The following is a 27,984-nucleotide window of genomic DNA, read 5'->3' on the forward strand; positions in this document are numbered from 1 at the left end:
CTGTGGGAAAGGAAGACTGGGGTGGGGGGCGGTTGCGGTAAGATTGGGGGGCGGGGGTTGGGCTAGGCACGGCAGCTGTGGAGGTCAGAGGGCAGTAGTGATTCCCAGAGTGAACAGGACACATACCATGAGTTACAAAGAGATGCAGGCAGAGAGAGAGAGAGCGAGAGAGAGAGAGAGAGAGAGAGAGAGAGAGAGAGAGAGCGCGAGCGAGCGAGCGCGAAGTATGCAACAGGGGTTTAGCCCTGTCTCTCCATGCAGCAGGGGAAAACATGACACACCCAGTGGTCACACGAAGACTACCCATCAGGCCCAGAGCAGGGGAGGTCAGGCTATGGAGAAGAGAAAAGCTGCAGGGAGGAGGGAGTAGTGGCTCCGGTATGGATAGGAGGGTATCGGGGCTGTGGGAGTGAAAGGGGATAAGGGGGGGGGGGGGGGTCACCTCTGGTTTTCTTCTCGCTCTTCAGGTGTCATGGTCTTCTTCTGCTTCAGGTGCTCGATAACAGCATTCTGCTTCATTACCACCTGGAGAACAGACAGAGGTGTGTGTGAAGGAGGGCTCGTGCTGTCTCACTCACACACACACACACACACACAGCATGAGAAACAGAACTGGAATCGTGTTTCAGCCATACGTAGAGAGAAAGTACACAAGCATAACAGAACTAGTCGCACACACACACACACACACACACACACACACACACACACACACACACACACACACACACACACACACACACACACACACACAGGCGGCAGCTTTCAAAACAAACGCAGTCTCTGTGACGCAGCTCGCCCGGGGGGCCCTCCCCGACCCGTTTCTCCCCAGCCGCCTCCGCTGGCTTGTGTGGGCCCGTGGGGGGGCACTCACCTGTTTCTGGAGCAGGTCGCTCTGGCTGACAGCCTGCTGCTGCTGCTCGCGCTTGGCTTCCTGCTGCTGCCGTTTCTTCTGCTGCTGCTGCTCGCGGAGCTGCTGGATACGCTGCAGCTGCTCCTGCACGCTGGCTGTCTGCAGCGTCACCACGTTCTGGACACGGTGGGCCTGGGTGCCCGGCGCGCCCGCCGCCGCCTGCTGGATCTGGATGGGCAGCTGCAGCTTGACGGGCTGCCCGGCGCCGGTGGTGCCGCCCTGCTGGGCCTGTAGTTGCAGCTGCAGCCCCGGCACGGCGATGATCTGGGCCCCCTGGTGCAGCTGCACCTGGGGCCGCACCTGCGCTGTGGGGCCCGCCTGAGGCTGCTGCTGTTTCAGGGTGACCTGGCCGACTGCGGCTTTGACCTGGAGGGCGGCAGGGGACTGGACGGGCATCTGGGCCTGCGGGTGGGGGGGCAGCTGTGCCTGGGGTGTGGTAGGGGGCGTGCGGGGGGCGAGAGCGCCGGCCTGCACGGGGGCCGCTGCCTGCTGGGCCGGCTGGGCCGGCGACGGGGCAGGCGTCTGGAAGTGGGGTTGCACTTGAGCTGCAGCAGCAGGAAGGAACACGGGGAACACAGGAAGTGCACGTTTACAAACAAGCTCGCCAAACAGGTGGTTGTTTCAAACATCTGTGAAACGATGTCTTTTTTCTTTTTTTTTTAAAGCCAAGAAAATAAATAAATTGTAAAAACGCACACGCATGCACAGCGCAATTGCAGGGCATTGTGGTTAAAGATAGTAGTAAAATTTAGTAGTGAATTGCGATGAAGTACACAAACGTTCCAGAGAAACAGGAAGTTTCGGACAGAAGTCCTTCATCAGCTGTGCATCGTGCTTCTGAACCTTCTGCTTTTGAGAACTCCACAGCTGATGAAGACTTCTGTCCCAAACATGCTGCATCTGTGAAAACCTTGTGTAGTTCACTGCAATTTATATATACACTTATGGACAGCGAGAGAGAGAGAGAGGGTCTAATTTTTGTCTGATGCACATTCTTCATGACACGCACATTTCCGTGACTTCTAAACGCAAACTGCAAAGCTCTCCATCCTCAAACATTTAAGCTGGACACAAGAACATTAACCCTGCACTCTACACTTGTGAATATCACAGCTGGGAAGCCGTTTACACTACAACTGAGAGACCTGGTTACCTCAACATACTGTACACTCAAGATTGTAATGCACTAAACTGTGATCGCTTAAGGTCTACATATTTATTATTTATATACTGTAGTCGGCACTGTAATTCTACCTCTACATATTCTGGATTTAATAGCTATGTCCTTACTATCTTTGTCTTTTTGTCTACTGGCTTTAATTTTTAATAACTGCAGCCTGACTGTTTGGTGTACAAACCTCTACTGATATAATGGCTATAAAACTGAATTGAATGAAAACACTTGGAAGAATTTAACAGGACTCAGGAGGCCAGGTTGTGTGCCTTTGGTACCTGGTGTAGAGGGCGTGGCATTGGAGGTGGGCGTAGGGGCGGGCGTTGCAGGGGTGGGCGTGAACAGGAAGCGCTGCACCTGGCCGTTTGGTAAGGCGGCCTGCATGAGCTGCTGCCCAGGACCTGGGATGACCGTGACTCCATGCGGGATGACCTGGAGCTGACCGGCTGTCTGCCCCTGGCCCTGAACCATGACCGTCAACCCCGGACCTCCGCCCTGCCCGGACACAGCGCCAGAGAGAGAGAGAGAGAGAGAGAGAGAGAGAGAGAGAGAGAGAGAGAGAGAGAGAGAAAACGCGGCAGCTGTTACTGCATGGCAGTGCAGTGACACACCCCCCGCCCACGCACACCTACACAGCCTCCACCAACGATGTGGCACATATAGAATTTAAACAGGAAGGAGCACACACCCACCCACGGTCAGCACTAACCTGTTGCCTTTCCACTGCTGTCCCTTGCTGCTTCTGAGACTAAAACAAACAGTAAGATGGAAAGTTAGACCAGAGCCGTCTGCTAGATTACAGACATCCCCGAGTGCTTTCACACACAGCCACTACGGAAAAACCTTCTCACGGACTGCAAGACGGCCACAAAATAGATGGCGCGCGTTGCCGTGGACGACCCGCGGCGGGGAATAGTCTGGGTCCGCCACGGGTCATCCACGCCCAGCCGCTCTGGTGGAAAACACCTGCTCTGGAATGTCACAGGTACCCCGTGCGCTGGTTGCTCATGTCAGTGTTTCCACCATATCTGGTCCAGGAAGTCTGTCATGTCGGCTTTGGTTCCTGGACACTACAACGGGCGACGGTCACCTCTGGGTTAGAGGGACTTTGGAACGCTTCTTTGAAGACAAAATCTTAAAAGCCCTTTTACTAAACGCGCCAGAGGTGGACATGAAGAACGTGTGTTGGGAGTCGTACTGAAACCAAAATGTTTCAGTCTGTTTAATTCCCATTAAAAACTTCTGTCAGGAACGTTACACCGGCTTTGATGAGCAAATTAAACTTGACCTAAAGTTTAAGGAACTCAAGTTTAAACTTAAAAGCCCCGAAGAAAGACCGCCCCCGGCTGGGCTGAAGTCCAGCCCCCTGTACCCGACGGGAGTGTGCATCTCACCTGGGCGCCCTGGGTGAGCTGAGTCAGCTGGGCCAGGGTGAGCTTCACCTGGCCCTGGGCCGCTCTGGGGCCCGGCGGCGTGGCCAGCGCCCCTCCACCGGCCTGGCTGCTGCTCGCAGGACTGCCTGGGGTGGCAGTCTGGCCCCGGATGATCTGGGTCACAACCTGTGCAGCCTGACCTGAGTGGAAACATGTCACACGATGAGACAGTCGACTGAGGGGCGTAAGGATTACGCATTAGGGATTAAAAATAAGGATTACATGCGGCTCAACTGGTTTTTGTTTGTTTTAATTTAAACCTACTTCCTTTTACTGCAGCAAAAATAAAGTCAGCCAGCATTGACGATTAAAGTTTATGGAATGGAACAGAAATTGAAGGTAACAGAGTACCTGAACTGAATTAAACCGAGCCCTTATTACCGTGATCCACGTGCAAGACGCAAGTTCAACCCCCAGATGCAAGACCAGCTGGTTACTTTAATAGGGTCTGGTGTAAGGCTACACTGACCTCGGACCAATCCTTTAGGAAGGGGAGCTTACCTTGCTGAACCACTAGTGGGGTTCGGAGAACGGTTTTCCCCAGAGTGGTCCCTTGTTGGATGGGGGCCCGCAAGACCGTCAACCCTGGTCTAAGCTGCCCCGCGGTCGTGATCACCTACAAGGATAAATGACTTACAACATCAGTGTTTACGTTACTGCAGTAATTCAGGACAATTTTGAGTGTGATGTCTGTGGTGAGGGTTAGAGTGTGTGTATGTAGAAAGTTTAAATCCCGTTTTATTGGAAGGGGGTGGCTGGTTTCATGTATTTATTTATTTTTTTGTATTGCCCTTGTAGTAAAGGATTATGAATGCTGTAGTATCTGTTATGTGATCTTGAAGACTGTCTGCATGTTTGGAGTGTATTAAAGGGGTCTGTGGGTGGGTGTGTGTGGAGAGAACAGATGTCTGATGGTTAACGTTCTAAGCGCAAAACATGCTTAAATAAAAATTCACCTGTTTGGAGAAATTATGTCCATGGGAATGTACATAAATATGTATCTGTGTGTGTGTGTGCATGCACGCGCATGTGCCTGTGTGTGTGTGTCTCTCTGTGTGCACACGCTTTGGTGCGTGCGTGTACCTGTTGTGTGGACGTCCCCTGTGCGTTGGGTCTGATGTTGATGGTTGTGGTCCGGGGCTGCAGTGTGGCAATGGCTTGCTGGTTGCCGGTGGTGCCAGATGGAATGATGCCAACAACCTTCTGCTGCATTCCTGAGACGGAGACATGGGGACAATGTTTACGGAAACGCGGCATGCATGCCTGCCCCCACCACTCCTGCACCCCGCACTCACTGCCGGTCTCAGTGGTTCTTCTCAGTGGTTCTCTAGATATTTTTTTAATGATATGCAGAAGTTTCGAATGCACAGATCCTTCCAGAACAGGAAGTGTCTTCTCATGCACAAGCAGGCCGTGCCGGAGAGCCCGCATTAATGTGGGCGGCACTGCTACAAAAATATTAATCTCCCAAAAATTAATAAACAAACATGTTGATTTGTGCAGCACGAGCAGGTTGATAAGGAGTCGAGGCCTTCTCGAGTCCCTGGGGGCTAATAGCCAAACACAGCCAACTTTGCTGTTTCACCACGGTTACATAAACAGAGAAGGCCCTTAAATAACACTGCATGGCCAGCTGCCCCTGTGCTGCTCTCGGTGACTGGACCGGGCTGGTTCAAATCCAAAATAAGGACCCGATGACAAGCCCCTCTGAATTCTCCACATTTTTTCATAGGCTTTCTAGAACAGTCTGGGGACACACCCCATAATAATCCTGGCGACAAGCTCTGGTGAATCATCCCTCAAGCCAAGACCACCTCTCCACACAGGCAGCCACGACAACCATCCCACTGCGAGACAGCAAAGATTCCATAAATTGGAATCTCGAGTGAATCCAGGAAGGCAAAAGACCTCCTCCACTGAATCTGAAGCCTGCATCTCCTTCCTCAGAAATGAAAATTTACTAGCCACACACACAATTGCAATGGCCACAATTAGCTGGCTTCATCTGTCAGCTGGGTGGCCAGTTGTGCTACTAACCTACAGAGAGTACTCAAACCTGATCCTCCGCTACATGGCTTGCTTCTGTATTTTATTACGTGAGCTTTAGACAAGAACAACCCACTACGGTGTTCTGAAGGGTCATTTCAGGATGTACATCACAGCTCAATGGGTTATTTGTACGCAGGGTCACTTTTAACGTCCTTTGATGGTTGCCACGGTAAACAGTGGCAGAGCAGGTAAACAAGCCTCTTCAAAGAGCCAATGAGATCTAAAGAGGGGCGGAGCAGAGTGCAAGAAACTTATGAATGATTGATGAAGCGGTGCAGCTCGTCCATCTTGATTTTTCAGACGCGCTTGCGGAAGTGTTTCATCTTTTAGCTCCCTACGCGTCCGTCTCAGCTTCCCTAATTGATGAGGAGGAAAAAGTGCAAGCTAACCGGAGAACGTTAAAACCAACAAACAGCTCTCAGGGGTTCAAACCCCAGCTGCGCTCGCTCACTACGGCTTTTTGTACGCTGGCCGGGGAGCGACCACAGGCCATCAGCCCAGCGCCCAGAGCACACCCCAACGCCCCATTTCGGGAGCAGGGATCTGAGGGTGGCGGCCAAGTGGGGTTCACCTCCAGCTGAACATCAAACGGCCGCTCCATAGCTAACCGGAGGTTTGGGGAGGCGTTAAGTGACACTCTTCTGCGACGCGGTGGGGTGGAAAGAGCAGAACTGAGCTCTCTGTGCGGCTGGGGCTGCCCTTGCTGCGCCCGCCGCCCCCGGGGGGAAAATGCGCTTTCATGCCAACTCCGAGGTTTCTGCAGAACAAACAGGGCACCTGAAACGGCCCGGTGGAAAAATACACGCCCGTCTGTTAAAAGCTTGCTTGCTTTCTCGCTTTTTCTCTCTCTCTCACACTCTCTCTCTCTCTCTCTCTCTCTCTCTCTCTCCCTCTCTCTCTCCCTCCCTCCCTCAGAGCTCCCTAGCAAAATACATGCAGAGTTTATCAAGTAATTTACAAGTTCCGCTCTAATGAAGCTGCTCTTGTGGCACCTCTTGATCAGTGACTGCGTGTGTGTAGCACATGCTCAGTCATATGTCTGGTGTGCTGTTTTGAGGTTTGCGGACCACAGTCAAGCACTAACCCAAATTCTGAGATATAATCATAATTACCAGAGGAAAGCCAATCTATTGCAAACCAAAGAATGCCATAATTTCTGGATTCCTGCTTTTCCAGTAAACATTACTGGTCATCTAAATCTTTTGAATGTCTCAGACCGCCCAAGATTATTAAAAAAAAACAAAAACATAAAAGACAACTGATTTTGCCTGCAATCTTTGAGTTGGTGATACAAGCACATGGATTTTTTTTTTTTCATTAAGATTGTTTTCCTTTCTAGAGCAGAGCCTTCATCACACTGAATTTGTGATGTACAAACACTGCGAGGGAAAAGTGTGAAAACCGCCGAGAACTCTTGTGGTGAAACGCTGGTGGGATGTGTCATCCTATGTAGACAGTGTGGACAACATCTTTAATACAATTCGGCTGTTATGCTATGAAGAGGACACAGGTGACCTGGGTTAGGTGCGGGGAAAAAAGAACAAAGTGGGAAGAAAACCCTGGAGGGGGAAGAAAAAAAAAAGACCCAACACTGGGAAATATTTTTCTGTCCTTGGTTATGCCACCGTCTGTCTGTCTCTCTCAGACTGCACACTGGTAGGCAATGGGGGTCACAAAAATGCTCCTATTAAGCTCCCTCCACTTGGGCAGGCCTGTTGACTAACAGCCAGAGTCACGGGCAAAGGCGCCGTGGCAACCGGTTAGCATGCGGGAGTGGGGGCCAGAGAGGAGGGTGGGCCCAAAACCCGGGGGCATTGGCCTGTGGACACACACACACACACACCTCCGAGTGTTACCTCCAAACAGCATTTCGAACTGGCAGCATGCGAGTGTGTGAAAATCTCACACCAACACTAAACCAAAACCAACAGCAGCAGCATGGTGGTACAGTTTGGATGTTTGGACCTTGTTTTTAGCTCCTTCGGGCTTTATCTGAAAGCTTCAAACAAGACTTTTTTCAAAGGGAATACGAAACACACTCTATTCTAAAATGTTAACTGTACTGAACCTACTGGTTATACACACTGTGAATATAAACACAGCATTGAGAGTTTCTGAAAGCGCTGGTCATTAACCAAGTTTGCTCAAAAACATGTAATTTTGCATCATGAAACGCATAAGGTGATTCCATTTGGAACAGTACTAGTTTCTGCCTCCATGTTGGCACATGCCAATAACAGTCAGTAGCCCTGGGTAATCAGAAATCCTCCCCAACAGTGAGCGGATGTGTAAAATGTTTAACCGGTAGTAGTCAGCAGTGTTCCGGAAGGGTCCGGAGCTTTCGATAATGGTTACTGGCCACAATTAGGCATCTAGATGGCAGTAGTTGTCTATAGCTGTCGGGAAAGGTCAGCTGAGATTAGTAGCTAACAATCAGTCAAGGATCAACTACGGGGTGAGGAGTACGTGTGATGACCCACAAAAAGTGTGGGACATTGTCAGTAAGGGTCAGCAGTAGTTCTCGGGTCTGGAAGGCCCTACTAAACTCATGGGAAAAATTTGAGTAAATGACAGTAAAATTCCAGCTTTTGTGGATTTTAGAAAACAAATGATACAGTTGAAGGAATTTATTAAATAGCACTTAACTATGCTATCTAGCTACATAGCTAAGATAGTAGCCAATAATTATAGCAGTAATAATTTTTTCCCCTTCAGCATTAATAAATTTTAATTAAAACTGTTCATGGGAAAAGGCAGATTTCATAGTCTGTGACATGATTTTTCATGAGTAGTGCCCTAGCCGTCAGTAGGGGTCAATAGTGGGCCAACAGCGTGCAGTCAGGTTCAGCAGTAATCAATGAGGAAGCGTAGCATTCAGTAAAGGTCAGCAGGGGTCAGTAAAGGTCCGTGAAGGGTCAGCAGTTGCTGGTAAGTGTGTGCAACTGTCAGTAAGGGCTAGTCATGGTCAGCAAGGGTCTACGTCTGTCAGTAGGCGTCTGCAGCGGTACCTCCTTGCGTGGTGGGTACGCTGAGCGTCACGATCTTGCTGCTGGCGGGCAGAGGGAGTTTGGCCGCCACGACTTTGCCAGCCACGGACACGGGACTGCCCGAGATCTGGAACGTCTGGCCCGTCGTCGTGGAGACAGAGGTGACAGTACTGCTGGAGACTGAGAGCACCGAGAGGTTGTTCATATATTTTTTTAATATATATGTGTGGATTTTAAAAAACCTTTAAAAGTAGTAATGGAGCATAGATGAGCGGGAAAAACAGATGGAGTGGGTGGCAGCAAACAAAGGCCCATATTTGACAAATCATTAACTGTGTTTCACGGCTAATTACAACGGATGATTGAATAAAGCTCTGAAGGCCCGTGGGCATCAGAAGCAGGCCACACTGCCGGGTAGGTCACGCTCCCTCCACACAACACATGCTGGGCCGTGCTGTCCAAACGCAAGGCAAGCCGCCAATCAACCGCCAGCTAGCCGACGGTCAGCCAACGGACAGCCAGAGTTGCTTACACTGAGTCTGCACTCGGCCAACCAGAGCATGCAGGACCTCATGCGGACCATGTCACAACCCACCCACCCACCCAGCCCCTCCCCAGGCTGGACGGTTCAGGCAGGCACGGCCTCCGTGGGCTTGGCTGGCCTCGGTGCTTTAAGAACAAGACCTGTCGTTTAAAAGTGAGATCAAAGCGAGTGGAAATAAACAAAAGATCCCAAATGACAACGTGCAAAGATAAAAGGGAGAGAGAGCGCGTATGGGTAAACGTCACACAGGTGGAGCAGCACTTTGGATGAGGTGGTGTGTTTCTAACAGGAAACGGCGTGCACGTGACAGAGGGAGAGGCGATGTGGAGACGTAGCTAGAACACACAGTCTGGGGTTTCCCTCACCTTGGCCTTGGCCTTTGACCCAAGTGGCAAACGTCTGCTGGAAGTTCTTGTTTTGCTGGAATGTGACAGGTGTGCCCATCTTGGTGGCCAGTACCACTTTGGTTCCAGGGGTGACCTGGCTGGTGAGGGACCCTACCATCACTTTGGGAGTGCTGGGGGTAGCAGGGCTACTAGAGGGAGTGGCTGCTGTTCCGGACGCTTGCTTTTGGTCTACACGCTTCTAAAATAACAGACGGTACCAATCAACATGCTGACTAATGTGACAGGAAATACTATGATAATTTGCCTAACTATGATTAATGTACAATAAGCTTTCCATTAAATATTGTAAAAAAAAAAAAAAAAAAAAAAAAAAAAAAAAAGCTCAAATAATATACAAATCAGATTTACATAAAAATCTATTTAATAACTTTTAAAGAAAACAACCCTGCCAAAATTATTATTAGCCAGAACTGACTTTGAGAACTGAATTGAAAATAGGACCCAAATCTAAAACAGGATCGGAAGTGGATTAGCTTGTAGCTCCACGGCTTTCCTCCATGCACCAACCTTGGCCTGCTCCGCAGCCTGGGCTTTCTCCTTCTCCGCCCTGGACCCGACAGAGAGAAACCAAGTGGCGTTAACCAACCACAGCCCCAGAACCCTCCACACGTCCCTCCGCACCCGTAACGGGCACATTAGGCGAGGTCGGAGAAATAGCTATGGTAAATCCTCATGATGAGGTTATGTTACTGAGAAGCTCTGCCTTATGTGCCCCAATGCCTGTCGTGTGTGTGTGTGTGTGTGTGTGTGTGTGTGTGTATCTTTTGGTGGCCACCCCCATACCGCTCCGAGAAGGCTCGGATCTCCCACAGGTCGAGCTCCTCCTCGGGCACCCAGGTCTCGATGATGATGGGGCCAGTCTGCTTGGTGGGCTCAGGCCTCTTGGGTCTCAGGGCACTGGAGCGAAGCCCCTTCCTCTGTGGCGTCGGCGTCTCTGCAGCAGACGGAACCACAGGTTACAGCCCCCACCGAACCAGCTTTCGTCAAGAAGTCTTCCCCACCCCCCGCTAAACGTATCGCATTTCCTGATGAACTACAAACACTGGAATCTACCTGGCAGCTCGAGTAAAATTCGAAAATGGACTTCTGATTTCTGAACCTGAACTGCACAGCCACGGTATACGGAAACGTCTCCCTTGCTGGCTAGGGACAAGAACACCATATTTGCGGAAGAATGTACTCTCACCTTTAGGCTCCTCTGGTATCCCGATCGGACAGATGATCTTCCGTATGCAGTATTCCGACCGGATCCCATATGGGCCGACATCTCTGCGCTTGATGATCTCTGTGGTGGTGATGTCCGTGTCTGACGTTTCTGGATCACACACACACACGGCTCAAAACTAGGACAGCACATGCCAGACTCCATTACTTGTATATTTGTGGGAGATGTTAAGGTGGAAAAACCTGGGCCTTTTGGGACAGGGAAGTGCTACCCACTGTCTGTTTATGGGATTAAAACCACTGACCCAAGACAGCGGCAGCTCAGTGCTGCCCCCGGTGGCGAGGCCCATTTACCAGTGCGAGTCGTCCCAGCGTTGGAGGACGGTTTCACGGCCATGTCATCCCAGCGCAGGCATGCCCAGAGCAGGCGCAGCATCAGACTCACCCCTGCTAACGACTTGACGGTCTGGAGACGATATCTGGATTTCCAACCACACACACACACACACACACGCCATTACAACCGACCCAACGTGACACCGTTACCTTAACCTTATCTAATGACAAAGAAAAGAAGATTGCAGGTCTCTCATGCAAATTTTCTGGCTCCAACTGGTTTTCATTATGGTTTTGGCGTCGGCATCAATAAAACAATAAATTAAGCGCAACAGATAACAATGGCCAAAAAATATTCAGTAATTTCAGGATTTGCTCTGCAGAAAGACTTTTGCCATTGTCCTAAGCTAAGCAAGCCCCTAATGGCATGTTTGTTTGTTTTGGAGAATTTAACATGCTGAACTAATGCTCTGAAACAGAACAAATAAGGAAAGAAGCATCTCGTTTTTCCCTCTAGCATTCCCTTTGAAGGGCAGGGGGAAAAAAAAGTGTCTCCAGTGGTTATGGCAGCACCGTCTCATTCTGCCGGGTAAGTTAAGATGAGTAACGTCTTGAGCGCACAGCCTATAAAAATAATTTAACGTTTCCTCTCTTGGGCCACTGGAGTCATGGTACAAACACAGAAAGGGACACAGAACGGGTCCCGACGGAATAACATGCACTCGGGACTGCTTCCTTGCGTTTGAAGGTTTTGAGTCTTTATTGTAGAGGGTACGGGAGAGGAACGTGTTGTCTGTTACTGCACTTATGAGAGCCCGTCTGAGAGCTCATGCTCACTACTTCTTCTAGGTATCAACATCGATTCCTGCGTTTCAGCAGTATTCTGGTTCAAGGGTGTCTTGAACTCTGCTGTACCGGCTAGGACACGTTCTCCGAGTGGATGACAAAGTGCTTTTATGAGTCGCTCTGGATAAGAGCGTCTGTGAAAATGTAGAACGTAAATAAAAGTGGTGAGTGAGCATTGTTTTAAAAGGATAAAACACTAAGCCATCACCTGTGTCCCTGGTAGATCTACCTACCCGCAGAGGTTAGGTCAAGTCCGCACTCAACTAATCGTGTTAATCAATGACTCCTCAACATGCCTGCCTGACTGGATGAGGTGTTGGGTGCAAGTAGGACCTGGATACTGGAAAAATGTAGAGGACCAGGGTTGGCCATCACTAGACTAGAGGTTAATTAGACTGACTGTAGATCAAATGGCTGACCATAGAGCAAAAAAACATGGTGCAAGGAAACTGACCAAAGTTTGTCCAACGTGAACGCTGACTAACTGACCTCCATGTGATGCCGAAAGTGGGTCTCGGGGAGGGGTACGGCCAGATGTCGGTGGCAGGCTTGGCGTTGTAGCTGAACACGGGAACCTCCCTGAAGCCCCCATTGCGTGCTAGTTTCTTCAGCTCGTCGCTGGGCAACACGAAGATGCTCTTCCTGCAGCTCTTGGTGGTGAACTTGCGGTAGGACGGCAGCGCCGTACCCGAGCGCGTCTTCTTGGCCCGGGCGAACTTCAGCAGCTGCACGCGCTCTCGGGTGGCGGTCACAGAGACCGGCAGCGCCATGCCGTTTGTGGACGAGGGCGCGACGGCGGTCTTCGTCTCCACGGCGACAGTCCGTTCCGTTTGACCCCGAGGGGCTGGGGAGGCCACGCATGTCGCGGTGCTTTTGGTCGTGGTGGTCCGGGATTCCGTCCAGGACTCGGTACAGGCCGTGGTGCTGGGGGTCACGACCGGCTCGACTGGCGTGGCTGAAGCGCTGTTGCAGTTTCCCTCTGCGAAGTCGCTGCCGAGGCTCAGGTCCTCCGCCGACGGCACGGGAGACGGTACCGCCGTCCTGCCGTCCCCTCCCACGGCCCCGCCCAGCCTGGCCTCCATGCTGTCCTGGTCTTTGCTGTCCAGTGCAGGCACTGCTTTAGGTATGGTTGGCGAGGACAAGGCCAGCTCCTCCACTGTGTCCCCCAGACGGGGGACCTTCTGAGGGGGAAGATAATCCAGGTTTTCCCCCGCAACTCCCGCAATGTTTGTCCTTTCCGGGTCCCCGCCCAGAACAGTGCTTCCGTTCAGTAAGGGCTTCAGAGCGTCCTTCAGCGAGAGCGCCTTCCCATCATCCTCCACGGCCCTTTCATTCATCTTACTTACCATGCTGTGGGTCAGACCCAAGGAGCTCTCCTTGATGACGGGTACCGCGATGGAAACTGGCTCTTGCCCGTTTATTTGAAAGGAAAGAGCCGGTTTTGGCGTCGGTTCCAAAGCTGCGTCGTCCTCACCTGCCTCCCTCTTCCCCTCCTCTTCCCTGTACTCACCCCCACTTTCTCCAAATGACGTGACATTATTCACTTGTGCTGGTGTACTTAGACTGGTTTGTTGGTTGCCTACGCTAATGATTTTTCGCTCGCTACTGCCCCCGCTGGAAGGGAGGGCAGCATTCCCCCCCTGCAGGCTTAGGCTGCTGGTGTCCGCGGTAGCACGTTGCTTATCAGTGTCCCCTGAGAAAGGAGGCGCAGTTGCTTGGAGCTTGGCCTCAGTGCCGTGCTGCGCCAGATTACTCCCTCCGGCGGGTCCCGCCTGTCCCACACACTCACCTGCGGACCCACCTGTCCTTTGGTGCGACTTGGTATCCGCACCCTGACCGACGGTCGGGCTCTGGGCGGGACGCGCAAGCTCCTTGGGTGAGCCGGCAGGCTTCGCGACCTCGGCTCGTGTGGGGATCGCCGTGGCCTGTGGCTCCATTTTGACCTCGAGCCTCTGGATTACGACCTTGGGGTTGGACACGAAGGCCAGCTTGCGGCGTTCGGCGCGCTGCTTCTCCTCGATGGCGTGCTGCTTGACTCGACGCTCCAGGAGCCCGTCCAGCTTGGAGGCCTTGACTTTCTTATAGGCCGTCCGCAACAGGAAGCCCTCGCTCACGTTGACCACGCTGTAGTTGAAGGGGCGTTGCCCTGGAGATGGCGGTCTGGCGGTTTCTTCTTCTTGCTTGATGGGGTCGCCATCTGAAGATACAAAGATCCAGGACCCAAGAATAATTAATATATCACAATCACTCAGTGCCAACAGAATAATTATATATTAATTATTCTGTTGGTACAGAGTGATTGTGATATATATTATCACAATCACTCTGTACCAACAGAATGCGTTTCGGACCAATTAAAAATAGTTCCGGGCATTTCCCATGTACACTCAAAGTTAAACAACACATGTAATCCAAGTTCCGGCAATTCCCTATGGCTACAAATGCAACTGAACAGCCAACAATGACAACTGTACAGTCTTCAACAAATATAATAATTAAAAGTCATTTCTTACAGTTTAAATAGTTTAACGTTAACAAGGATGGAAAAAAAAAGGAGGTGGGGTGCAGATTCACGTGAAAAGCTGACACCTTTTCCAGCATCCGGCTGAGAGTCTTCTGCTTCAGTCTCCATCTCCTCCTCCTCTTCCTCCTTCTTGCTCTCATCCTCATCCTCCTTGCTGTCCTTTCCCTGCTCTGCTGGGTCACTCTTGGCCAGTTCAAGACACGCAACACTTTTTGCTTTGTTCAGATCGACAGGTTTGCCACTCTTGGCAGCTAATAACAAACAAACAAACGTTAAAATAAAAGCATTTACACTGACGAAAGAATTATGAACAAACTGAAGTGTGAACCACCCCCCGCCCCACACACACATTTACTGACTGACTGGGAAAGCTGAGAACAGACTGAATGGATAGCCACCTTCTGGCTCTTTGCGGTAGTTGGGGTTGGTATTGCCAGGTAGCCTGGGCACAAAGCGATGGACGTGGGTCTTACTGATCCAGCTCCACCCACCATATCCAGTCACCCTGTACTCCTCCCCCTTCTGCTTCCAAACCTGCACAACAAACATTTAATGTCTCATTACGCACACGCACGAACAAACGCTCGCGCACCTCGGTACGTGGTAAAAGCAGGGCGGACAACCAAGTAAGGTAGGAACCTGATGCCACAGTACTGTGGGTTTGGAATAGCTCTCGTTAGCCTGCAGTGGCCTTGGTAATACTGGTCTACTATGTGGTTATACTATTGGTGGAATAGTCCGAACTGATCAATATTATTATGCTGTACACACTCGTGTTGGTGATGGTGTTGACAAAATACCACGCACGCACCTGAGAGAAATGAAAATGGTTTTAATTAAGGCTGGAAAAGGGAGACTGAACATATCTGGGCCTTTAGTAAAAACAACTGGCAGGCATGCAATACAACAGTGTGCAAACAAAAGACAGTGAGCGTGTGTTTGTAAATAAGAACAAAAGAGGCAGCATCTATCAGCATATGTTTAACTAAGTGTGTGTTTGTGTGTGTGTGTGTGTGTGTGTGTGTGCGTCTAAAGCCTGAGGATGTATGTACCAGCATTAAACAGCAAAGCACTTCTTTAAGTCTCTCTGCATTACAGCATGTGCCAAATGCCACAAATGAAACTAAGTGTGTATAACACCAAACTCACCTGGTGTTTGATAGGGAAGGTGTATTTCACCCAGGTGGCCTGTTGCATAATCTCCTCTTCCTCCAACTTCCTCTCCCTCTTCCTCATCTTCTCCTTCTCCTCTCGCTCCAGAGACGTCATACGGTGCAGCCTGCAGCCAGGGGAGGTGGTCGTCAGCCACTTTCTCTCACTTGCTCTCTCTCTCACACACACACACACACACACAGACAGACATGCGCGCTCGCGTGCTTCCAGTCTGATGAATGACCCACTAAATGAACTCCCGGCTTTGGACGCGCTCCACTCTCAACAGCAGAGGGCTCTGGTGGGTTTGCGGAGGAAGGTGTGAGAACGAGGGGAGCCTGCAGACCCTCCCCTCCCTGCCCCTGCAGTGGGGGGCCTGGCCCTGCGCAAATATTAGTCTGCAACACAGACTGGCCCCTTTGATTCGCAGTGGGCATTGTGGGCAGCGCCAGGGCTAGCGGTTAGCAGAGGAGCTGGGTTGATCTGGGTCGGGCAAAGAAAGAAGAACAAAAAAGAAAACGGAGAACCACACAAGAACACCGAGCTAGGACCAGCGACGCTTTACCGTGTGTGTCCCAGCGCGTCCTTCCACACCGGCAGCAGGGCCACTGGTTTGATGGCGCACTCCAGGATGGCTAGGGCCAGTGCAAACTCCCGCGCCTTACTGCACATCTGTACTGCCTTGATCCAGTTCGCCCTGAGGGGAAACCCCCACCCCGCACGCACGCACACGCACACACACACACACACACACACACACACACACACACACACACACACACGTCAGGTTCACTCTGCTCAGGCATGCTGGGAAAGAAGTAAAGTCGTGAAACGGCTCCTCTGGGACTGGACCGAGAACTCCGTGCCGCCACGATGACTTGCGGTTAGACATCAAACCCGGACGCAGCGGCGTATTAGCGGCCGCCTGCGTACCTGTGGGAGGTCCAGTTGGGGTGCAGGAAGGGGGCGGGCACGTTGTTCTCCAGCTGGATGATGGTGAGCCGCAGCGTGGACACGGTGAGCATCTTGGAGCCGTGCACGGAGCCGTTCCACTTGAAGTCGCCGGCGGGGGTCATGCAGAACTTGTGGGCGAGGTGGCGCCGCTTGTCATGGTCCTCGCGGTGCTGGTGCTTGTTGAGCGCCAGGGCGTTGGCGCTGTACTGGTTCTGGTAGACCCGGTACTTGCCCTCCTGGCCCAGGCGGAAGAAGGAGCCGAGCGAGCCCTTCATGACCAGGTCTCTGGTGCTGCGCGGGTTCAGCCGGGCCACCTCCCCCTGTTGGCCCACCACCAGGACCTGAGGGGAGAGGAGGAGAGGAGAGGCAAAAAGAATTTAGTGAAAACTCAAACTGAAAAACCAGAACCACCTGCTACCCGAGCACCCATGTAAACAAACACGGCGGAGGGGGGCGGCTTTCTGAAACCCTCCCGGGAACCCCTCACCTCTTTCCCCTCCTTGTAGCCCTTATTGGCCTCATGGAGCGCTGCTGCCACCTGCTGGCTCTTCTGCTGGCTCAGCTTGCTGTCGGGGTTGCGCAGGCGGGTCACCATGCGCGTGGCTGCTGCCGCCGTCGCCAACCCCCGGGCCCCGCCCGGGGTCTCCCCTCGCCCCCTCTCCTTCCCCTCACCTGCACAAACACGGACGCGGCTTGAGGTCAGAATAACGAAGTTATTGGCTCTGCTTCAGAGGTTCTCGGTCCAGCTTGTGCGGATGCCCCGGCCACTCCGGGCGTTCTCTTCCAGCTCTTCAAACACCCAAGCCCGTGAAAGCAAGGGCCCAGTCTGGCTTGGTGGAGGCACGGACCAGAGTGAGAAGCTCTGATCTCTGTTGGAACCAGCAGCGTTGGGAGACACCCGGGGCTCACCCTTCTCGTCCTGGCTGGATTCGGAGGCCTTCTCGATGGCGTCTGGATCTTCTCCTCCCCCCTTCAGGCTGCTTTGGCTGTTCTCATCTGCGGTTGGTGGGGCCCGCGGAGAAGAGGCACCTTCCCCAACATCGGCGCCTGACCAAGGGGAGTGCTCTGTGATTGAAGGCAAAACGATGGAAACTCAGCGGGCGGGTGAACCCTGAAAACAAGCCCTAGTGCAGCTTTGCAAACGCAAGTGAGGCACAGAGTGCGACGACAATGGAGAAGTTTTAAAAAGTTAGACTTTTGCGTTTTACAGACTTGTTCACATACAACAGTAAACTGAAAGGCAAGACTCGATTCGTTATTAGGAATGAAAAACACTTTGGTATCATCCTACAACAAGCGAGAATGGTTTTGACCAGCAGTCAAAAATGACCAAGTAGTCCAAACAAAAGCAAGGCAACACATGGGAAGGAGAGGCCCAGCGGTCTGAGCAGGTGGGGGGGGGGGTCAATGGGAAGGCGCAACACCAGTAACCCAGGCAGTGTCCCGAAGATCTGGGAAAAAATACCCAAAACGAAGGACACAGCGATGGTCGGCTGAAACAAACAGCGCTGGAATGGAGATGCCGGGTTTTTATTAACTGCTCTACCAGTTCAAGCGCGCACACACACACACACACACACACACACACACACACACTCACACACTCACACACTCACACACACACTCACACACTCACACACACACACACACACACACACACACACACACACACACACACACACACACACACACACACACAATGCAGCACCGGTCGGTTTTAGATGTGTCATGCTCGCGTCAGTCTTGACCACAGAGCACTTAGGAGTATGGCCGTGATGTAATTTAGTCCAGATTCAAGTATGATTCTGACTCCTGCCACAGCCAAAAGAAACAGGCAGAACCTTCGAGCCCTGCCAGCTGCACCGCCCAAGTACTACGCCCAACACACACCTCCTCACAGAGTGAGGCGAGGGGAGAGGGAGAAAGAGAGAGAGAGAGAGAGAGAGAGAGAGAGAGAATACAAACAGGCAGTAAAAAGAGACAGATCAAGATGACTAAAAGTGGAAGTTAAGAGCCTAAGGGAGAAAAGCGATGGGGGGGCGGGGAGGGAGCTGAAGCCATAGCAACAAGACCTTGATCCCAGCAGAAGTCAATGCGATTGCACGCATCAACTCCAGCATGCAGCACTAGCAAGGAACCGCGCGCTGCTTGGTGCCCCAAACGCACAGACAGATAAAGACACTGACGATGGCAGCGGGTGGGGAGAGAGCAGGGGGAGGGATGGGCTGAGAGCACGTCACCGGGGAAACACGCCTGCCGTGCCGTGTACCTGCTGCCGTGCATGGCTCCTCCGGACCCGCTCCTCTGCGGGGCTCGACGGCTGCGCCTTGCCCGGTGGGAGGCCCCGCAGGCAGTGTGACGGAGGCCCCGCAGGACCCGGTCTCCGGGGATTCAGAGTCGCTGTGCTTTGCAGTGTCACCAGAGGGTGCTTCGGCTACAGAGGAACACACCGGTGACGAGCAGAGCACTGTATATCAATTGGGAAGCTGGAGTTAGAGCTCATGGCTTGTCGGAGAAGGACGTCACTAAACTGTACAATGCCGTGACCCCACAGGAGCTGAAAAGGCCATTCTGCTCCTACGCAGGAACCTGCTGTAGGATGTGTGTGTGACAGCACAGGACATAACCGCCACAGATGGCATTGACCCTGGACCAATGATTGAGAGACACCATCAGTTTGTTCACTGAACAAATAAACAAACACGCTTGTACATTAAAAAGTACCACGAATTCCACTGGCATTTACATTAGCGTTAACCAGCAGGGCACCTTCAGGTGCGCCTTGCATAAGTCACATAGCAATCCCAAAAAGTAAACCAGAATCCAGCCATGTCTCTGCCGGACAGATTCAGCTCTTTTAACAGATTCAGCTCTTTTAACACATCCAGCTGTTGCACACGGTCGAGCACAGGAGTTGACCGCTGGCTATATGAGCACAGACTGGTGAAAAGCACAGGATCCACGGCACCCTCTAGTGCTCACAGACGACATCTACAACCCACTCCACTTCACTTCCGAACAATGAAATGCTCCCTTGGTCCAAATTCCACATGACTTTTACAACTCCTACATCTACCTTGTAAACATATTTACAAATGTTTCATCGCAATGCCAACAATGACAGGATGATGCCACTAAACACTGGCACATGGTGGGACAGGAGTTAGTTACTGAAGCATCATGGTACTTTCCTACTAGTAAGGGGAAACGGGAAGTGAGTAGGACCCTCTTTTCATCTGAACCGAAATCAGCTCGCAGCCACTGGTTTTGGGGTCCTTCATTACCTGCAGGGCTGGCTTCCTCGGTGCCCGTTTGGGCCTGTGGGTATTTCTCAGCAGGCGTTTCCGACTCCTTCCCCTCAGCTGTGGACAGCTGCTCCTTTTTTGATCTCTCCATCTCCTCTGCAGCCTTCCTCTTCACCTCCTCCATCTCCTCCTCCTGCTTGGACCTCACGCGTTCCAGGATCTCCTCTGTGTGTGTGCGCGCGCGTACGTGTGGAGACAGGGAAAGAAATGGAGAGAGGTGGGTGTGTGTATGTGTGAGAAAAGGAGAGGGAGGAAGGTAGAAAGGAAGACAGTGTAAAAATGTGCTTAATTCAGTCATGATCAACTCACTTTCAAAAGGCTTTTAAAGCAATTCACAAGAAATGATGCACAGGGAATATTGGAGCCTTAAGTAGCGGGATGGCATTAGCCTGAAAACATGAGTGGCGCTGAGCTGATCTGAGAACAGCGCGTCTACGCAGTGGAATGGAATAATAACATCCTCTTCTCAGTTCCTCAGCCTTGTACACAGCATTTCCAGTATTGATCCCATCACCTCTGAAACTAAACATTCTAGGCTGGCTGATCTTTCAACAGCTGGGTCAGGTACTATAAAGATGGAGAGGATCTCTCCTTCTTTCTCTCTCTCTCTCTCTCTCCCTCTCCCTCTCTCGCTTTTCAGGGTTTCTTGCTCTCAGAGTTATTGGGTTCTTCTGGTTGCAAGCGCCAACTTCTCTTCACCTGTCTTCTCTCTGTCTCTCTCCATCTCTCTGCATCCCTCTGCCAATATCCAGCACTCTCTCTCTCTATCCATCTCTGTCTCTCTGTCCAACTCCTGGCAGTCTTTGGGCAGAACTCTGTGTCCAGTTACTTAGGCTAGAACTCTGCCAGACAGAGATCACTCTCTGATAGTCTTACAACCATGCTGCAGTCTGGCACTTCTGACAACTCATTACTGACCCCAGCACGCGTGCACACACACACACACACACACACACACTTACTTGACACCCCACTGACTGGGTGCTTCTCTGCAGACTACACCATCTAAGCCATGCCAGGCAAGAGAGGACCAATATACCCAGAGCACAGGGTGGGGCAGGGGTATGAACCCCTCCACAGCACAGCCACCAGTTCACCAAACCAATCACCGCTGACTAAAGAACACGCACGCGCATGCACACACGCACCACTTTGAACCAGGTTCTAGGATTTCTGGAAGATAACGCTTCTGTGATTCACACCGAGATCAAATCACTCAAACTAACAGGAAACTCCTTCCAAAAAGTGTTAGAGAGAGAAAGGGCGAGAGAAAGAGCGAGCACGCATACCGTTGGCGGCGGCCAGGTAGCACTTGTTGCTGCCACGGGCCTTGTTGGTGAGCTCCTCTGTGATGTCCATGTGCGCGTGGATCTCGTCACGCAGGGCCTCCAGTGACGAGCACAGCTGCTTCTCCCAGCAGGTTCGGTCCATGACATCCAGGAGCTCGGCCAGCTGCACCCGCGTACTGTAGTACCAGATGGTCTTGTTCTCGTGCTCACCGTCTTCCTCGCTGGGGGGAATTACAGGTAATGTAGTTTGGTTGGCTCGAGTCCTGATAGATAAGCCATGTAATACAGCACCAACACGTTAACAGGGGAGAAAGTTTAGAATCTAATCGCCAGCTAATTATCTACTTTATAGATTTAATACGCTGAATGAATGAATGAAAAGGGCTCATAAAAGGTATTCTGGAAAAATACTTATGACAAAATAAATGAATTTAGAATATCAGTATTTAATGTTTAAGTAAAAATGTGGTGAACGGTGATACCGTAGACGGCGGAAGGCATCAGAGAAAAAAGCTGCACTGCTGTTAAACCGGCACTCACCTCCCCAAGTTAAGAAAAACTAACACACTTATACAACCTAACAAGCCAAGTAAACCAGCGGTCTAAATACCCCACAACCAAACGCCAAGCCGAGTGTATGTGCGTCTGCGAACATGGGATCAGCTTCCTCCCAAGTTTTCAGACTTACACTACGATTCTGCGATTGAGGAACCAGTACTTCCTGCGGTGGCGGTCAAACCCGATTGGCTCCTGCCTGATGTAAGGGCGGGCCTTCTGGCTTTCGGTGACGCTGTCGCCCACGCCGGGCACCTGGTGCGCCACGCACACCTCGCACTGCCACTCGTCCTCGGGCACCACTTCCAGGGGCGGGCGCACGCACTCCAGGTGGTAAACGGCGGAGCACGTCTCACAGCACAGCAAGTCACCGAGGCGATGGCACACGCGGCAGTGGTCATCGTACTGGACCACGCCCTCCGACATCAGCTCCTCCCGTGCCAGGTTGGTGGCCAGGAACTGATCCACCAGAAACTGTAGGACTGCAGAGAAGAGGTTCAGGAGAAATTCACACTGATGAGGACATGGCACGGTGTGACAGAAACATCCAACTACATACAGATGGGGTTTTAATCCAAAGTAAATGATTAAACAATTAGACCATTAATAATGAATTAGTATAATTAATAATTATTGATTAAATAATGTCAGTAAATAAATAATTACATGAGATGGAATCTTTATATATATATATATATATATATATATATATATATATATATATATATATATATATATATATATATATATATAAAATTATATGTGACATCTATCTACTTCATAATTAACACAATTTAATTCTGTATTCCCCCCCCCCCCCCCCCCCCACACACACACAGAATGGATGATCTGTCTGTGTGTTTTATTGTGGAGCATTTACAACACTGGCTTGCTTGGCTTGTAAGGTGGTTTATTTTCTAAACTTCATTATTAAATTAAACGTGTATTTTTTAGTCATCTTGCTACTTAGAGACTGTTTGTTTAGAATACTGTCTACATTTTAATTAAATAATACAAAACTTGTTTAACTCAATTAACTCTCCCAGGAACACCGAACAAGCCTTTAAAAAACATCACTTTCACACATCAGCTGTGGGAGGACGGACTCTGTCTGATAACGCTGTCTGATAATTGGCTGATTGTTTTCAGTTGACTGCTCATGTCTAACACAATATGCCAGAGCTAAATGAAGTTGATCAAGAATTAACTTCCCCAGTCGAAATCTCCATCGTTCTCTGGTCTTAGAGACCTGCAGACTTAACGTACACGTGTTTCTGCATCAAGACAAACTACTCTAATCAGTCCTGTAGAGCCAGAACCTGAATAACAAAACCACCCCGTCTCCACGTGCCAGCGGCAGTTATTAAATATCATAGAAGCAAAAGCAACGGAGATCTCTTTTGCTCATCCATCCTCATCCTCACTCGGGGCTCGACTACTCTACGCTGCGGCTCCTAAATGTGGTTCTTTCCAAAATACTCAACCAATAATCTATTTGTTGTTTGTTGATGAGTGAGATATAAATAAACAAATAGGCAAAATGTCACTTTTAATTATTTATACACACAGCAATTTATTTTGAATGTTTCTGCCACATTACACAATAAATTTAAATATTCAATTAATCATTTAATGTTGGTCAAAGTACTCCATAAGCATGGCCCATGAACCCAAATGAATAAACTATATAACTATAATTTAAAACAGATTTTAAATGTACCATATAAATTATAGGTTAGATATAAAGTACCTTCAGCCCAAACACACACACACACACACACACACACACACACCCCTTCCCTCACCTTTCAGCTTACTCTCCAGTGGCTCGTATGGGTAGTCCTCCCCATCCTGGAAGCACAGCACGTGGTGGTACTCGGGGTCGCTCTCGCAGTAGGCGCGCACCACCTCGGGCCACGTCATGCCGTCCACAAAGTAGAGTGTGGAGTTGACGCTGTCCTTCAGGTCGGCGGGGCCGAACGTGGTGTTGGCCGTGTCCTCCTCCCGCAGGATGGCCTTCAGAAGTGCCGTGTGCGTCTCAGCCAGCAGTGTGCACTGCTCCTGGCCCGAGAGCGCAGCGCAGAAGTCCTCGAAGCGGAATGGCGACAGCCGCAGCACAGCACCGAAGTTGCGCAGCACCTCATGGATGGAGGCTGCCGTCAGCAGGTGGGTGGCGGGCACCAGCAGGTCGTCGGAGGACTTGGGCAGCTCCAGGGGTGGCACATCCTTCTCCTCAAAGACAGGTGCGCGCGGCCGGGGCACGCGCGGTCTCCGGCGGCCTGGCGGGGAGAAAGAAGGGGTAAGGTTTTTTTTCTTTAAACAGTGTGCTTCAGGGGCAGATAGCGAAACTTGGGATTGTGGAACAGTTGAATATGCAGCATTTATATTTAGTGTTCACAGTTGCTTGTCCAGAGCAACTTTGCTTTGTTGTGGGAAGTAAACCTCATGCTATTATATTAGGCCATAATCTAAGGACATCATTAAGCCAGAACTCTGTCAGACAGAACAGAAAGTAAGAAAACACAAACACACACACACACGGGCGTGTTCTTTAAGACGCAGACTAAGTGAAATAACAGTGTCACAATAGCCAGCAGAGTGACACAGCGCTGATGCCAAGTACAACCAATGAGGCGCTTCCTTTTCAAATGAGAACAGGCACATACAAAAAAGGTCAATAGTGATCAGCGACATCAAAGGACCATCATCATCAGTGGTGAGAATCTCCCAGCAGAGATGTGGTTTTAACGCCTCCACTGCTCACAGTGGAGCTCCGGTGCGAAAATTAAGCTTGAATTAGTGTGAATTCCGCCATTGGGGAAACCTCTCTTTAAGGTGGCTGTATGGTGGAAACCAAAAGAACCACCGTAGCCCATCGTAAAGGCATGAACACATGCAAGCACGCACCCACCAAGACGCACACAAAATTATGCCATCATATGCTGGACTTGTTTTGGAGTGTTGTGATGCTGTTTTGAAAATGTACATGCAACACCGCCACAGTACAGCTGCAGGTAAATCAATCCCCTGCCATCCCCCTCCCTAGAGGACCCAGACTCAAGCCTGGGGGGGACTTTCCACTGTTTACTCACTGCAGACTCAATTACCAGCTCATTTCAATGTCTGCCAAAGCAGGGGCTCATTAGTGGGACAGTATCAGGAATCCAGTTTCCAGTATCTGGAAATACACGTAGCCCTCATTCACATAAGAATACAGAGTCCTACACAAAGCAGAGAGAAATTATTTGAGCTAATAAATGATTATTAAAAACTGACAATATTGTTGTTTAACCACAACGCAAACAATAACTTGAAGTGACTGCTTAAGTTTATACTAAGAATAAAAAAGAGGGAAAAAAAAAACATGAACATCTGCACGGAGCTATTTTTAGGGTGATACATCGGGCCTCTGATAACGCAGTTATACCAGAAACTCCAGATTGGATACACAAAGTCATATCTATGGATTGTAACCAACTCCTCTTCATATCAAGCACGCAAATAACGGCAAATGGGACAGAATCGTGCTTTAATGCTCAGCATAACACTTATTTATACCCAGGTCATACCACAAACATGCCCAACGAGCCCAACGAGCCCAGCGTGGCGTTGGACCTCGACGCCCTCTCCACAGGAGATGAAGAACGCCTACATTCGTGGGTCATCTAAGCACGCACTTCGCACAACAGGTGGAGTCCGGGCGCCGTTTTCAAAACAAAAGGCGAACTCGCTCAGGCCTTACATGCTTGTCCGAGTTGCACGCATCGTGTTCACTGCGATATTCGTGTTCAGCACAGTTACAGTGCAAGGAATGAAATATGAAAGCCGAGTGAGTTTTGCTTCGATGCAGTTTTATGCAAAGAAGAGCGTGCAGGATGCTGCCACCCCAAGCGAAGTGCGTGCTTTCATCCGACGCTCGGCCATCTAGCTAGCTGGCTACATTACAGAGTGGCAAGCGGTAATGTAGTCGATGCAGAAGTGCTGCTTTTGTCACATTAACGAGTTGAACACGAAAAAAAATAATATCGTAGCAATCTAGCCAACTTCTGCCAACTCGGTTAGTTAAACAAAAAGCGTTGCTGCATGGTTGAGCAAGTTTGACTAACACGATTAACGCGTTATATAAAAGCGTCGTTGGCTATAACTTCACCCCCAAACGACACACTTATAAAACAAAAACGTGTTGATTTAATGTCGACGAAGTAACTGCAAAGCGATTTGGACACAGACAACCAAGTTACACATCCATCCCTTGTAAACATCCGACACGATGCCCAGAGATCTGCCACCGGATCTCGGTAAACAAAGAGGCCTCCATTTTGAACAATGCTGCCAACTTTCCCCCTCAAGTTCTCCAAAAAAAAGAAAGAAAAGAAACGAGTATCAGGGACTGACGTGCACATGCGAGCCGCTTAGCCAGCCGGACCGGTACCGTACCCGGCGCGTCGTCGTAGGTGCTGCGAAAGCTGCTCTCCGTGCAGTAGCTGCCGTCGTCCTCGTCCGGGATCTCCTCCACATAGTCGGACCCGGGATCGGTCGGCTCTTCTTCTTCTTCATCATAATCACCATCGTCTTCGTCGTCCTCGTTGTCGGACGGCGGTGGGTCTCGCGAAAGATCATCCTCCGACCGTAAACTCGCGGCATCCTGGTCGTCGCTCTCGTGGTCGTCGTACACGATCTTGACCGGCCGCCTCGCCCTCCTCCCGCGCCCGCCGCCTCTCGAGCCCCGACCGCGTCCCCTGCCCCTCGGTAGCGAGCTCGCCCCGGCTCTCCGTCGACCCCTTGGTGAGCGGTGCGCTTCGCCCTTCGGAACAACCGCCTCAGAAGCCGACGGCACGGCCCGTCGTCCTCGCCCTCTCCCCCGTCCTCTCCCCCGCCCGCCCCGGGATCCGCGGGCTGGCGCTAGCGAAGCCTCCCGCCTTGGCGCATGTTTGGGCGGCCTGCCTCTTCTCCCTCTCATTTCACCTCAGATAATCGTGTATATTTATATATATATATTTTTTTTACCTCAGGTCTTTTTTTTCGCGCCACCCCAGCCCATACAAATCCGCCAAAAACCACGACACCCACTGAACGCCGAGCCCCGTTTTTTTTTTTTTTTTCCTCCCCCCCCCCCCCGGACGGGGGTTAGTCCCGCGAAGCGCCGGACTCGATTAACGGGAGAAAGCTCGAGCGGAACGGCCGGTGTCCCGCTCCGGGTCGCGCGCAGCCGCCATCTTCCCTTTCCTCTCTCGCTACCCCCCCACCGCTGAAAACGCACGAGCAGGCCTGCGGAGGTCACGTGACTCGCTCCACAAGCCCCATGCAGCTTCAGCTCAGCTCCACTCACCTCTGAACTACGCGTGTGTTTGTTTATTAACGAGTCAGGTACACACACACACACGCGCGCGCCAAAAGACTACCTGCACGCTAACTTGATATAAAGAAAAACGCCGTCATTGTTTTTACGTCCTGCATGCTTATGAGCGGAAACAGATGTGTACAGTATATGCATCAAATGAATTCATTGTGAATCACTCATGAGTTTATAATTATATATACTGTATAAGTACAATTAATCTCTCTCTCTCTCTCGCTATATATATATATATATATATATATATATATATATATATATAAAATATCCTTTGTTGTTTTTTTGATGTGTTAGATATTTATTAAACACATTTGGGCAACTTCGATTGATTGTAATTACACTGATGTGACCACAGCGACGCCTTCAGCACGTAAAGTGCATGTAGCTAATATATCTTTGAACAATGGATGTACTTCAGTTAGTGGGTTCAAATTAAACATAATTTCAGATGTGCTTTACTTTGGGAACATAAGCAAACAAAAAAAGTGTTATGGATATAGTTTTTCGCACGACCTCTAAGGAATTTTCCACAAAGTGTCCACTACATTTCAAAATTATTCCTGAGATAAATGCTAGCTAGCTATGCGTGACACGGCCTATAATCCACAAAATTTCGATAGGTTCGATAGGCCAATATTCAATTAATTAACGTTAATTAAATAACAGATCAGTTAAATATAGAAAGAATACGTACGTTGTCGTGGCCGAGTGGTTAAGGCGATGGACTAGAAATCCATTGGGGTCTCCCCGCGCAGGTTCGAATCCTGCCGACAACGTGTCAAAGTTTTTTTGCTTTTGTATTTGTTTTGAATTCCTCTGTTTCCATATGACCAAGAAATCTCATGATATTGTTTTTCTTCCCCGTGAACTCATTCATACCATCAGTAAAATCCATTCGCTAGTATCCATCACTAGCCATTTTGCTATAAAGTTGAAAGTGCAAGCATGTGTATAAAATAGCTTAGTGTTCATACACAAAAGAGGCTACCTGAGCAG

At 50.4% G+C, this 27,984-nt stretch overlaps 1 protein-coding gene and 1 non-coding gene across 6 annotated transcripts in view; one reads left to right on the top strand and one right to left on the bottom strand.

The window, feature by feature from the left end:
- Positions 1-26,877, bottom strand: part of LOC113583255 (nucleosome-remodeling factor subunit BPTF-like) — a 34,361-nt gene extending 7,484 nt beyond the window's left edge. For 2 of the 5 annotated variants that reach the window (XM_035528753.2, XM_081710573.1), the window contains exons 1-27: positions 26,028-26,877; positions 23,438-23,911; positions 21,766-22,114; positions 21,078-21,298; positions 19,768-19,953; positions 18,753-18,917; positions 17,393-17,548; positions 16,971-17,155; positions 16,463-16,824; positions 16,095-16,226; positions 15,527-15,656; positions 14,776-14,911; positions 14,443-14,628; positions 12,343-14,050; positions 11,026-11,150; positions 10,694-10,822; positions 10,291-10,441; positions 10,015-10,054; positions 9,466-9,685; positions 8,578-8,736; positions 4,604-4,734; positions 4,022-4,136; positions 3,482-3,660; positions 2,797-2,835; positions 2,366-2,582; positions 875-1,458; positions 443-525 (exon numbers count right to left, since the gene is read on the bottom strand). In XM_035528753.2, the coding sequence (XP_035384646.1) occupies positions 443-525; positions 875-1,458; positions 2,366-2,582; positions 2,797-2,835; positions 3,482-3,660; positions 4,022-4,136; positions 4,604-4,734; positions 8,578-8,736; positions 9,466-9,685; positions 10,015-10,054; positions 10,291-10,441; positions 10,694-10,822; positions 11,026-11,150; positions 12,343-14,050; positions 14,443-14,628; positions 14,776-14,911; positions 15,527-15,656; positions 16,095-16,226; positions 16,463-16,824; positions 16,971-17,155; positions 17,393-17,548; positions 18,753-18,917; positions 19,768-19,953; positions 21,078-21,298; positions 21,766-22,114; positions 23,438-23,911; positions 26,028-26,592 (7,127 nt within the window). In that variant the 5' untranslated portion in view covers positions 26,593-26,877. The remainder of the gene's footprint in view (positions 1-442; positions 526-874; positions 1,459-2,365; positions 2,583-2,796; positions 2,836-3,481; positions 3,661-4,021; positions 4,137-4,603; positions 4,735-8,577; positions 8,737-9,465; positions 9,686-10,014; positions 10,055-10,290; positions 10,442-10,693; positions 10,823-11,025; positions 11,151-12,342; positions 14,051-14,442; positions 14,629-14,775; positions 14,912-15,526; positions 15,657-16,094; positions 16,227-16,462; positions 16,825-16,970; positions 17,156-17,392; positions 17,549-18,752; positions 18,918-19,767; positions 19,954-21,077; positions 21,299-21,765; positions 22,115-23,437; positions 23,912-26,027) is intronic. The other 3 variants (XM_035528757.2, XM_035528763.2, XM_035528761.2) reach the window with 3 other exon arrangements.
- Positions 26,878-27,682: 805 nt separating this feature from the next.
- trnas-aga (transfer RNA serine (anticodon AGA)) lies at positions 27,683-27,764 on the top strand. The gene has a single exon. It is a non-coding gene; the product is annotated as a tRNA-Ser (tRNA).
- Positions 27,765-27,984: the final 220 nt, after the last annotated feature.

Source organism: Electrophorus electricus, chromosome 3 (genome assembly GCF_041902795.1).
Source record: "Electrophorus electricus isolate QZ-2024a chromosome 3, ASM4190279v1, whole genome shotgun sequence".
Classification (NCBI taxonomy): domain Eukaryota; kingdom Metazoa; phylum Chordata; class Actinopteri; order Gymnotiformes; family Gymnotidae; genus Electrophorus; species Electrophorus electricus.